Source organism: Cervus elaphus, chromosome 28, assembly GCF_910594005.1.
Source record: "Cervus elaphus chromosome 28, mCerEla1.1, whole genome shotgun sequence".
Classification (NCBI taxonomy): domain Eukaryota; kingdom Metazoa; phylum Chordata; class Mammalia; order Artiodactyla; family Cervidae; genus Cervus; species Cervus elaphus.
Window position 1 is genome coordinate 18,755,583 of NC_057842.1, and position 14,107 is coordinate 18,769,689.

Genomic DNA, 14,107 nt, shown 5'->3' on the forward strand with positions numbered 1-14,107 from the left:
AGTTATAAGAACAGCTCTTTATTATTATCTTTACATACTCTCTCCCTATTTGCTTTGTAATTACGGTGACATTGAGCACAACCCTCATTTACTTTAATAAAACAAGAACTATGTAGTATAGTTCTATCTGTTGCAGCATTGGGGCTTTAAAATAAGTTTTTGATAGAGCAGATACAGAAGTTTTAATGTTCCTGAGGCACAAAAAAATGACTATAGATTGAACCTAGGCTAACTGTTGAATATGTGCTTCTGTGTGCTTCTTCATAAACAATATAAGCAGTTCATGAATTTTTCTAAAGCTTTTATACATCAGGTACTATGTTAATAAATCTTTTGCATATTAAATCATTTGTTCCTAAGACTTTGTTGTCCCCTGTATCACAGAGGAGAAACTGAGGCAAATGACTAGTGAGTGGCAAGACCCTAACTTTCAAGTGTGTGTAAATGACTTGAAAACTAGGGTCTTGGGCCTTATAATCTGGCCTGTTTTATTTTCTGTTAATAAAATATCATTTCTGAAAAACAACTTTAGCATTTGTTTTGAGACTGGATAGCAAAATTAAAAAGATGAATGGTATGATGCTGGGGGTGATCCCTCTCTGGGACTTGTTATATGACTCAAATAATAACTAAGCATTTATGTGTATGATATATGATAGGGGAAAACAGATTTGTTGCTACACGTTTTTACAGTCTTCAACACATGACTTTCTTTACCACATAGTATTTTGGATGCTGGGAATATAGCAGTAAACAAGGCAATATTCTTGTTCTTTATACTTTATTTTAGTGGGGAGAGACAAATGAGTGAGTGTACATCCACAGCAAAAGACAACAGAAATTTAAATCAGTTGATGTGAATAAACAAAGTATCTGTGTGCTTACTTTAGATTGGGTAGTTAATCAAAAAGTGGTATTTAAACCAATTATTTGATGACAAAAGTGCAAAAGTGTTAGGAGAATTACAGTCAGATAGAAACAAGCTGGTGTTGGTGAAACAGAAAGAGGAAAAAAATGAAGCAGTATGAGAAAGTAGCCTGGGTCCAAATTACATACATCTGTGAACCAGAGTAATGAGTTAGGATTTTGACTCAAGTGAAGTATGCTGGCTCTGCAGAATCTGATATAGAGAGGAGTTTGAAAAGATTCAATGATAAGTACATGGTATAAGAGCAAATTACCTTCATGTAATGTCTTACCCATGATCATTTACTCAACAAGATTTACTGCATATTAGGCATTGGTCCAATAATTGTGGCTCAGCTGGTAAAAAATTCACCTGCAATGCAGGAGACCTGGGTTCAGTCCCTGGGTTCGGAAGATCCCCTGGAGAAGGGAAAGACTACCCACTCCAGTATTCTTGCCTAGAGACTTCCATGAACTGAATAGTCCATGGGATCACAAAGAATCAGACACTACTGAGTGACTTTCACTTTCAGGCACTGGTTCAGGTTCTCCCAAAGACTAGTAGTGATATTAGTGATTTCTTGTGTGAGATAAAAATTATTTGATCACATACAGTCTTACAGACTTTTAAAATGCATGCTATTTTATGAATAATTTGTTTGCAGATTCTCTTCATACTTAAGACTTTCTGGAACTCTGAAGTAGACCTAATGATAAACATGCAATTTTTGTTGTAACTTGTGTATGTTTCTGTGTGGGTGATTGTGATGAATTGTAGAACTAATTTTACATTTGTATGTTATTTTAAAAATGTTATTTCTAATTGCTCTACAAATTTAAATTTTCATCAGATAGAATGGATTGTATCTTCATTTTTATTAATCTCAGATCAGGAGGAGATCTAAAGCAGATTTTGTATATTTCCAACTTTTGTCATGTACTTAACATTTTTAACTGACAAGAATGAAATACCTGAAGTACTTAACACTTTCTTTATAGTCATTTTGTCCAGTGATGATGATGATGATGATGACAATGACAGGACTAACAGAAGAGAAAGCGTCTCTCCTCAACCTGCTGATTCAGCATGTTCTTCCCCAGCACCATCCACTGAAAAAGTAGAAGCAGCACTAAATGAAAACACTTGTAGAATAGAGCATGAACTAAGAAGCATTCCAGCAGATTCAGAATTAAATACAGTTACATTGCCAAGAAAAGCAAGAATGAAAGACCAGGTACTTTTCACATTTATTAACATTTATTCAGATTTCTCCTTTGATATGTAAATATTTGGGGGAGGATAATTTGGTGGTGTCAATAGGAAAAAATGAATTATTCATTAAGTAGAACTTAAAATGACACTGGGAAGATTATTGAAAGAACATTAAAGCATACATAAAAATATATTTTAATTAAAGGCTTAAAGTGTAAAAAATTGAACAAAAAGAAACATCATCAACCTTTAGTGAGCAAAATGTAAGTGTAAAACACATATATTTGTATAATCTAGTAGACAGAGGTCATTTTAACTTGGGTATATTTTATTAATAGCATAATATTGTTTTAGTATATTTTATGTTTTACTGTAAAGTTTTTAAAATATTCAGATGACAAAAGGAATTATGTCAATAATAGGTCTAGAAAGGAATATTTGTAATACAGGTAAACTATGCTGATGTCTATAATAAACCAAGAACTTTTAATTAAGAGTTAGAAAGAAAAAGAACATTTTAAAAAGATAGGAATAGACCAAAAGAAGAGAAATTCAGATAATAAATAAATAATAAATAAATAAATTCTTTATAGGAAAAGTACATGTCAAAGAAAATTAAATATAACCATATACTTAACAAACTTTCACAATTGATGCAAAATCAGTTAACATATATATTGGCAAAAATCCAAGGTAAAGGGTACTTTCCTTATATGCTGATGAAAAGTAAGTTGTGGCCTTTTGGAAAAAAGAGTAAAAGCATCTACTAAAATATTTTAAATGTATACTAAATGACCAAGTAATTCATTCCCTAGACTCAAAGGAATCTTTAACCTCTAGTGCTTTGATTATATGTATAAATATAATTATTAGCAAACAATCATTTTAATGATTGTGATATAGAAATTACATAGGGGCTTTGCTGGTGGTTCAGGGGTTAAAGTGTCTGCCTACAATGTGGGAGACCTGGGTTCGATCCCTGGGTTGGGAAGATCCCCTGGAGAAGGAAATGGCAACCCACTCCAGTATTCTTGCCTGGAGAATCCCATGGAGGGAGGAGCCTGGTAGGCTACAGTCCACGGGGTCGCAAAGAGTTGGACAGGACTGAGCGACTTCACTTTCACTTTCACAGAAATTACTGAAGAAACTATAGTATATATGTACCGTGGACTATTACACAGCCATTGTCAATGAAAATAGGAGCTGTATCAGTGGCATAGGATTTTCTACATGGCACTGTTTTGTGAGAATACCAAGACGCAGAAATTATGTGCATATTTTCTTATTTTTGTATAAAGAACCTACAAAATAAATTTGTATGTTTAAAAGTTGTATGTACATATGTCAGGAATATGGAAAGTTGTAGATTAAAATATGGAAACATACATATTTGATTGTTAAGATGGGATCAGTAAGAAATGGAAAACCAAAAGTAACTATAATAATAGAAAAAATATAGGTTGATACTTTTAGTGTAATTTTAGGAAATGCCTTTCCAAACATTTCAGCACAAGCAAAAGTAATAAATGAAGAGATGAATATATTTGTTTCAATGGAAAGTACAATACAGTGAACCACAGCACCATCCACAGAATTTAATAGGTAATGCAAATGGGAAAAAATAGTGAAATATGTGACAGAGTTATAAGTTGGTCCTTTACATAGTTTTGATTTCTTAAAAATCAAGAAATAGAAGCAACTATAGAAAAATGAGTAAAGGGTATAAATAAGAGTTTTTATGTAAGGTACAAAAAAATAAAATATATTTTTAAGTGTTAGATTGCTGGAAATTACCTAACTTACTATTGAGCTAAATAACATCTCGTTTGAAGAAATAATTCTAAAGCTAAAAAAAGTTTTTAAACCTCTCTGATAGATATCTGTTCATAACCTGGGAAAATATTCATTTTAATGAAGATCCTGTTTTATTTTTTTGATGATAAGGATTTTAACATCTTTACTTTTAATTACATTTAATTTAAATATGTACTTACAAAGACACTTTTATATTATGATTAATTTGCATTTGGGAATGACTGAAATCTTATTTTAACAGATAAAGTCATTTAATACTTTTTAATATATAAAGAAGCATCATTTTATAATGTAAATAACCATTTTCCTAAATTACCAGTTTTCTAAAGAGCTGCTAATTTAATCCAAATACAGCAACTGCTACCACTCTTACTAGATAACTGTTATCCAGCATTTTACCATGCATGAAGCACAATGCTAAGCTGCTTATATACATTAGCTAATTTGAGTAAATATTGTTACATTTTAGTTTAGGAAACCAAAATTTTTATTAAGTTTTACAAGATCAGATCATTGAAAGGTAGTAAAACAGTGTTTTGAACCCAGGCTGTCTGATTCCTAAAGTACCGTTTCTCACTGCTGGGCTGTTACTGGAGTTTCACCTAATAACTAGGTAAAGTAGCAAGATGAAACAGGAAGAGTTTAGTGTTACTGTTGTAAAATTAATAAATACTTACTCATCTAACACTGTTGAAGTAAAATCAATTTTATGTTTTGATAATTACATTTCTTCTGTTGGGTCTTCTTCGCTATGTCTACTTAGTTTGCAGTCTTGTTTTAATAACTTACTAAGTGAAAATTGTTTTCCTTTTTCAGTTTGGTAATTCTATTATCACCACACCTCTAAAACGTCGCAAAGTGATTTCTCAAGACACTTTAGTTGATCCTGTATCTTTAAGCTGCCAAAGCTCCTCTGATACCGTAGTTTTAAACTGTCGAAGTATACGAGTAGGAACACTCTTCCGACTATTAATAGAACCTGTAATTGTAAGTACACACTATACTCTTTACTACCAATTGTAAGATTCAGAATTTCGTGGCTAAGACTAATGTATTTTAAAATTTATAAGTTAAAATATTTAATAGAATATTACAATTATTTCAAGATTTAAAGTTGCTTTAGGAATATATAGACACTTGTAAATAGCTACTCACCATAAAAGTTAGTGGGTAAAAACTTTGTCATATGTATTCCAATAAAATTTTTTTTAAATTTTAACAATATTCAAAGTTGTGCATAATTATTATAGGGAAATGTTTATTTTCACTGAGTTGGAATTCACTCCAGTGTGTTACCGTTTTATTCTCATGCCAGCCCAATGCATGAAAACAGTATTTTGAGGAAATTTATGAGAGAAGAATTCAGAAGCTTTGGGGTCTGCAGAAAAATGTCTTGTGACATAGTGACTCCTAGAAATAGATTATTGGACTTCGGTGGCCGCCCAAGAGGCATTGTGCTTTTGAACTAGTTCAGTGTCCAGAGAACCCAAAGAACTTTCTTTAGTCCCTTTATCTTACCTATCATACCTGTCTCATTCTTATTCTCCTAGCACCAGTCCAATTCAAATGTATATTTTCTATTTAAGATTGTAACATAATCTCCTTAATCTTCTGTAGGCTAAGTCCCAAAAGCATGTCGTTTAGGGTCTCTGTAGCAAAATCTTCCGCAAAAATCTATGATTGTTACTAATTTATCTTATTTTTAGTTTTGTTTAGATTCTATCAAGATACAGCTAGAAGGTAAGCTGTTTTATGTCCTACTGCTCACTAAGCTTTGTTAACACTAAAACACTTTACTGGAATAAAAAATGTTATTTTTAGAATTCACTAAGATAATTAGTTATTATATGTATCGTAACAAAGGGCATTATACCTTAAAGAGTGGAATTTTCATACTATAACATCCCAGAAGCTATGTTTAAGTTTTTAAGTATTCTTCATTAGAATTCTCTTTCCATCTGGGAAAAAATATATTTAGATACTTCTTTAAGATCAAAGATTTTTCTTCATTTTCCCACTAGAGTTACCATGTACAGAATATAGTAAATATGTGGGGGCTTCCCTTATGGCTCAGATAGTAAAGAATCTGCCTGCAATGCAGGAGACCTAGGTTCGATCCCTGAGTCAAGAAGATCCCTTGGAGAAGGGAATGGAATGGGTACCCACTCCACTATTCTTGCCTGGAAAATCCTTGGACATGTTAGTGTGGCAGGCTACAGTCCATGACGTTTCAGAGTGGGACACAACTGAGCAACTAACACTCTCACTTTCAGTTTTTCATAATAAATATGTACTTTAAAATCGTAATTCCTTAGTTTCCTCCTTCATGGTTTTGCCCTCTTAAGAATTGATCCCTTTTCCATTTCCATTTATTTTTCTCCAGAACCAGAAAATGATCCTGTAGGGATTACTTTAAATACCTCTGATCTAACAAAATGTGAATGGTGTAATGTCCGAAAATTACCAATAGTGTTTCTTCAGACTACACCGGCAGTTTATCAGAAGCTGAGCATGCAACTGCAGATGAACATGGAGGATAAAGTTTGGAATGACTGTAAAGGAGTAAATAAGTTAACAAGTAAGTTATGTAGAGCAAATGTACAATACATTGGTTAGCAGACTGTGAGTTGATATTGATAGATACCTTGGATATGTTTGTACTAGCTACAGTCTTGATAATGACATTATAAGATGTTACTTCCCTCATTTTATAGAAGATGGAAGTTCTGAAGATTAAACCCAGGTTTTGCCATTTGGAAAGTTTTCAAAATGGGTTGAAACCCCAAAATATATATAGTCTTTATTTAATACTGTATATAATCTGAGGAAAATGAGGTTTTTTGTTTTGTTTTAATGTACTGATAGAAGTTGTAACTATAAATTAGCCATCAAATTGCAACCTTTAAAACTTAGCCTAAATAGGAAGTTTGAAAGTTCATTAACAGGTCTTCATTTTCTACAATAAATCAATGTGGTTCTCCAGTTTGTTTGTTTCCCTTTCCCCTAACATTTGTGGCATAGCGTGACTAGTTGTAAAATATTTCTCAGTAATTGCTCCTTCAGCTTAATGATAAGTAAGTGATAAATAACTATGAAAGCTGCAAAAGTTGGCACATTAGTGAATATTGGTTTTTACAGTTAAATCTGGAGTTACTGCCAATTTACATGGCAGTTTATATGTGTTTAACAGCAGTATTGACTGATGGTATGTTTAAAACTCAATATATTTGGATCCTATTAGGTGAAATAAATTAATTACATGTATGAATAGATTCATTCTAGAGCTGCTGCTAGGGTAATGTGTTCTGGTTCCTTTCTCAATTAACTTAGGTGACATTGTTAGGTGACAGTATTATTGGTCGTTATTTTGGTATTTATTATATATCCGCTGTATGCCAAACACTGTTTGAACATTTATACCAGGATTTCTGGTGATGTTCTTGGAAATAACTAGTTACTTTTTATTTTAGTATCTATTTATTTTTTTCTTTTAGACTTATAATTATATTGATTTCTTTTCAGATTTGGAAGAACAATACATAATTCTAATTTTTCAAAATGGCCTTGATCCTCAGGCAAATATGCTATTTGAAAATATTATTACTGACATTGGTATAAAGAATAATGTGTCAAATTTTTTTGTGAAAATTCCCTTTGATGAAGCCAATAGCAGACTTGTTGCCTGTACAAGAACCTATGAAGAGAGCATCAAAGGAAGTTGTGTGCAAAAAGAAAACAAAATTAAAAATGTAATTATTTTTTAATGTAATTTTAAATGGTAACTTTAAAGGGAAATGTGTTTTATTATCATATTGCTTGTTTGGAGTTAGCTCTTTTTATTTCCATTTCAGAATTATTTGCCTTTATATGTAATTTGTAAACTATATGGTGTCAAAACATTAATGGTGGTGGGTGATTTATGACACAAAGAGTATTTGCTGCAAGTCTCAGAAGTATTTTAGTTTCTTTCCACATTCTGTTCTTGTCTTTACTTTTTGTCTCCTTTTCTTTTTCTCTCGTCCCTTTTTCTCCCCCCTCCCCCGACCCCCCCAGCATACATATACATACAGTGCTACATTCAAAGTGACTGGTATTCTAGTTCTTAAATTTGCTAGTGATTCCTATTGGTGACATTGGTTTCAATACAAATAAAGGCATTTTGGTCCCTGATGTATTGTACTTTTATGTGTAATATGTGCATACATGGTTGAAAACTTGGAAAGGAAGAATATAAACCTTTTGATTCTGACTCACCAATTCTAGAATAACTGATTCTAGAATAATTGATTGTGTAGTAGGTAACTCTGAAGCCACCTGAATCAAAGGCCACAATACTACTATAGTGTACAATATAGGTTAATCAGTAAAAATACAACTTATGTACTTGAAATTTGTCTCCTACCACAGCAACTGGAGTTTGCTGACAATTTGTTTACAATTTATTAGAAATACTTAAAAGTTGCAGCCTGCCTACAAATTTGGAAATAGGTCTATCCAAGGCATAATATTGGTGAAGTTGATCAAGACTTCACCAGAAAAGAACTATTCACACAGTTAGTGGGTTGAAGAAAAGAACAGAAGGAGGAAGGGGAACCATTCCCCTTCTTTTGCAGAATTGGCTACAGGAAATAATTCCAGAGGAAGAAAAGAGCAGCGGAGCCATAAGGCAGCTGTGATGGACTCAGATTTCAATGGAAGGCTCTTTCTTTAAGGACGCCTTGATTCTGGAGGACTGAAGCTCAATGGACTGTGTTCCCTGAGCCTCTGCTCCCATACCCCATGGATTTCCTAGGCACTGAACTTAGGTAGGCCTCCACTTGTAGGAGAAAAAACCACTATCTGTTCTTTGGATTTTACTAACATAATCTAATTTAATATGGATGGTAGAGATCTTAGACGTCTAAGATACCAGAAAACCAGTTACAAAAACCGGAAGTATCATTGTTCTAGAAGCTACAGATAAAGAGAAAGTGGACCCTAGCTTTGCCTGTTTCTTATTTTTAATCCTTTTTAATTGAAAATCATTCTTGCCTTTATCTTTCTGTTGAAATTTTTTCAAATTGATTTTATGAACTGGTAATTTAATTTTCCTTACCAGGTGGCCCTTGAATCTAAAATACAACTTAAAAACAAACAAGAATTCCAATTTTTTGATGATGAGGAAGAAACTGGAGAGAGCCATACCATCTTCATGGGTCCTGTAGAAAAGTGAGAGAATTCCTTTACATTTGCAACACTTAAATTTCTTCTGTGTTATTACATTTCAGTGTTATACAGACCTATTTTTGTTCTGTTTGCTTATTTTTTAAAATTTTGTTACAGATTGATAGTATATCCACCACCTCCAGCTAAGGGAGGCATCTCCGTTACTAATGAGGACCTGCATTGTCTAAGTGAAGGAGAATTTTTAAATGATGTTATTATAGACTTTTATTTGAAGTAAGTTAATTTTCTCCTAGCCTTTCAGCAAATTTTTAACACATCATAATGTATATGTTTGTTTTCTAGACTCAGAATTGTATTTTGAATTCCATCAATGCCACTTACTGTGTGACATTTGGAAAGTAATGTCTCTGTATGTGTTTCTTCATTTTAAAAATGAGAATAATAGGAATGCAAGGGGTTTCTGTATATTAATTTTATATCCTGTGACTTTACTGTATTCATTGACTAGCTTTGGTAATTTCTGATGGCTTCTCTAGGCTTTCCTATGTAGAGGATCATGTCATCTGCAGTGAGGGTTTTACTTCTCCTTTTCCAGTCTGGATTCCTTGTATTTCTTTTTTTTATCTAATTGCTGTGGCTAGGACTTCCAAAACTATGTTGAATGGTAGTGCTGGAGATGGTATGGAGGAAAGGGAACCCTCTTACACTGTTTGTGGGATTGCAAACTGGTACAGCCACTATGGAGAAGAAGGTGGAGATTCCTTAAAAAACTGGGACTAAAACTGCTATATGACCCAGCAGTCCCAGTGCTGGGCATATACCCTGAAGAAACCAGAATTGAAAGAGACACTGCGCTTTCATTCTCAGACCCAGTGTTCATTGCAGCACTATTTACAATAGCTAGGACACAGAAGCAACCTAGATGAATGCAATCAGCAGATGAATGGATAAAGAAATGCTTGTACATATACACCATGGAATATTACTCAGCTATAAGAAGGAATGCATTTGAGTCAGTTCTAATGAAGTGGATGAACCTAGAGTCTATTTATTATACAGAGTGAAGTCAGTCAGAAGGAGAAAAACAAATACCATATATTTAATGCATATGTATGGAATCTGATGAATCTATCTGCAGGGCAGAAAGAGACGAATACTGTATATTAATGCATATACATGGGATTTAGAAAGATGGCACCAATGGGTGATTCTACATGCAGGGCAGCAAAGGAGACACAGACGTAAAGAACAGACATTTGAACTCAGTGGAAAAAGGAGAGGGTGGGATGATTTGAGAGAATAGCATTGAAACGTATACATTACTCTGTGTAAAACAGATGTCCAGTGTGAGTTTGATGCATGAAGGTGGGCACCCAAAGCTGGTGCTCTGTGACAATCTAGAGGGATAAGGTGGGGAGGAATGTGTGAGGGAGGTTCAGGATGTGGGGGAAACATGTATACCCATGGCAAATTCATGTTGATGTGTGGCAAAAACCATCACAGTATTGTCAAGTAATTATCCTCAAAATTAATGAATTTTTTAAATGGGAATAATATCTGAAAGAATCATGAGAATTAAGATGTACATTTCAAGTGCTAGAAAAAATATCACATGCAAAGTGATCATAAATAATAGCTTATTACATTGTTATTGTTAGTGTGTTTGGGGCTTCCTTGATGGCTCAGATGGTAAAGAATCTGCCTGAGTGCAGGAGACCCTGGTACGATCCCTGAGTCAGCAAGATCCCCTGAAGAAGGAAATAGCAACCCACTCCAGTATTCTTGCCTAGAAGATTCCATGGACTAAGGAGCCTGGTGGGCTACAGTCCATGGAGTCTCAATGAGTCAGAGATGACTGAATGACTGAATACACATACACACTGTGTTAGAAGTTCATGATTTTATAGGGAATACAAATAAGGAATTAAAGTATTGACAGAAGCATTAACATGGTACAAACATAGCAGAAAAAGAAAGCGTCATTCTCTTTGGGGATTGAGAAATGAGGAATCAAGAAGCTTTCCTCGAAGGGCCTATGTCATGATCTGGAATACACATACATAGCATGTATGTGTAGTGTGTTTGTGTGTGTATAAACTGTATGTGTTTACTGCTTTCTGATGTAAGATGAGTGTGTCTGTGAAACAAAACAACGTTCAGTTTGTCTAGTGCTCTCCAATATATTTTGTTTATTCAAATGTATATTTTTTTAAAAAACTGGTTGTCAAAAGCCACTGTATTGATTTTTATAGCCCAGGATTGTAGCCCACACTTTGGGAAAAGACAGCATTATTATTCACAATGAAAGATTTTGATCAGAAAAGTGACATATAATTGTTTCCTTAAGGTCATTTTGACAAGCAGGTTCATTATGAATGTCTAGATGAGAGATGATTGAAGGAAATTTAATTAAGGTGATAGAAGAAGCCTAGTTAAGGCATTTTAGTTGCAGTGAAGAAGAATGAAAGAAGAAATAATGAAATGTCTTAAGGGATAGAGTTGTTTAGCAGAAGTCCTGGACTGATCGACTGCATATTAAGAAGATAAATAAATAGATGTCAAATAACTCCTAGTTTTCTTACTAGTAAGATGTCCAAATGATTTTGCCACTAACCGAACTTGATATGACAAAAGGGAGAGTGTCAATAAACAATTGTATATATGATTATAGAGGTCAGTTGAGTTCTGACCTAGAGACACATAGAGATAGAAGGCTTTACAGATAGTAGTTTAATTAGGAGAATGGATGAAATTACACAGTGAGGGGTATAGAATGAGAAAAAGAGCTATAAGAAGACAAACCCTGCAGAGTAGATTTTGAGAGAGAGACGACGAGTAAGGAGACAATAGATTCTGAAGGTATTTGAGAGGTAATTTTAAAATATAGATTTGCTGGCAAGAGAAACTGTCCTAGATTTTAAATGCCTACATTTGCATATGTAGATTCTTTTGAAACCTCATACATATTCAAGGACAAGTTCAAAGTTCTTTATAACCAAATTAAAGGATATTATTTCATAAAAATACCCAACAAAGCATATGAAAAGATCTTCAATGTTATTAATCATCAGAGAAATGAACATCAAAACCACAGTGAGGTCTCCTCACACCCATTAAGTAGGATGGCTGCTTTATTAAAAAAAAAAAAAAATCCCCCAAAATAACTGTTATACAAGAGAATGTGAACAAGTTCCAGCCCTCGTACACAGCCTCTGCGGAAGACAGTGTTGTGTTTCCTCAAGAAATTGAAAATAGAACTGCCATTTGATCTAGCAACCCTACTTGTGGATATACAAAAGAGTTGAAAGTAGAGCTATTTTAGAGATATTTGCATACCCATGTTCATAGTAGCACTGTTCATAATAGCTAAGAAGCAGCACATATGTCCATTGATGGATGAGGTTATAAACAAAATGTGATATATATGTATAATGGACTATTATTCACCCTTACAAAGGAAGGAAACCCTTCGCATGCTACAACATGGATGAACCTGAACACATTATACAGTGTGAAATGAGACATTCACAAAAAGACAAACACTGTATGAATCCACTTACATGAGGATCTGAAGTAGTCAAATTCATAGAAAAGCAAAGAACTGATTACCGAGGGCTGCAGAGCAAGGGAAAAGGGAATTACTGTTTAATGGATACAGAGTTTTGCTTTTGCGAAATAAAGTTTTGGAGATCTCTTTCACACAGTATGAATATACTTAACATTATTGAATTGTATGCTTAAAAATGGTTAAGACTGTAAGCTGTTCTGCATTTTTTCCATAATTTTTCAAAAGATGTTATGTCTTAATAGTAGTGTATACTAGCTTAAGAAACCAAGCAACTGCAAAATCTTAAGCGATTGTGTAGAACAGTGCTGCTCTTACTGGATAAAGTATTCTATGAATGCCAGCTAGGTCAAGTTGTTTGACAGTACTATTCATATCATCTTTGTCCTTAGTGATTTTATACCTGCTTTTTCTGTCAATTCCTGAGAAAGTCATTAATCTCCAACTATAATTATTGACTTGTCTATTTCTCCTTAATGTATTGTGAAGCTCTTTTGTTAGGTACATGCATGTTAATGTCTTCTTGGAGAGTCAAGCCCCTTATCATTGCATAATGTTCCTTTTTATTCCTGATAATCTCCTTGTTTTTAATCCTACTTTGTTCAAAATTAATATAGCTACTCTAGCTTTTTTTTGGTTCATGTTTGCATGATGTATGTTTCTTCATCCTTTTACTTTTAACCTATTTAAGTCTTTATGTTTAAAAAATTCTTTCTGAAAGCATATAGATGGATCTAAAAAATAAGTTCCTATATTTTGTTTACATTTTAGTTTATTGCATTGCATACTAGTCTACACTTTTTACATTAGAGATTTTATAGTCATTTTTTACTCTTTTGAAATTCTTTATATATTTTCAGTAGGCCTCTTGACATCATATAGTTAAACTTTAAAGCAAATTTTATACAATGAACTTACATTGTCTACAAGTTCTGCCTTTTCTCATGCAAATCACTATTCCAAATAATCTAACAAAATGCATGATTTTTAAAAAATCTGCATTTATATTTGTCTCATGATTTTTAGAAGCGAGTTAAAAAGAGGAAACTTTTTCAAATTTCACTATTAAAATAAGTAATTCAGTTGCCACCAGAGCTGCTCATCATTTTCCATTTCTAACTCTTCAAGTTAGAAGCAAACCTTTAAACAGTTTGCCATACTTATAAGAGGTAGAAGGGCATTGTATCTAGAGAATGTTAGTAAAATACAGAGGGAAAGATCCTTTTTAACTTCATCCTTTAATTAAATTTCATAATTATTAGATTGTCCACTTTATAAAATAACCGGTGCACAACTTCGTGACTTTCAATATTTAAATGATTTATACACTGAAGAAAACAAATTCCAAAATGAAAGAAATTCCTGTTTTTTTGTGATAAACTTCGATTTCCCTTTAATTCTAGAATAAGAAACAGCTATTCAAGTTGAAATGAATAATCCTA

The 14,107-nt window shown here is 33.2% G+C and overlaps 1 protein-coding gene across 9 annotated transcripts in view; it reads left to right on the plus strand.

The window, feature by feature from the left end:
- The window catches only part of SENP6 (SUMO specific peptidase 6), a 133,056-nt gene that overhangs the window by 92,583 nt on the left and 26,366 nt on the right, over nt 1–14,107 (plus strand). For all 9 annotated transcript variants that reach the window (XM_043890382.1, XM_043890383.1, XM_043890384.1 and 6 more), the window contains 7 exons: nt 1,906–2,141; nt 4,751–4,921; nt 5,641–5,674; nt 6,318–6,512; nt 7,457–7,683; nt 9,033–9,142; nt 9,257–9,373. In XM_043890382.1, the coding sequence (XP_043746317.1) occupies nt 1,906–2,141; nt 4,751–4,921; nt 5,641–5,674; nt 6,318–6,512; nt 7,457–7,683; nt 9,033–9,142; nt 9,257–9,373 (1,090 nt within the window). The remainder of the gene's footprint in view (nt 1–1,905; nt 2,142–4,750; nt 4,922–5,640; nt 5,675–6,317; nt 6,513–7,456; nt 7,684–9,032; nt 9,143–9,256; nt 9,374–14,107) is intronic.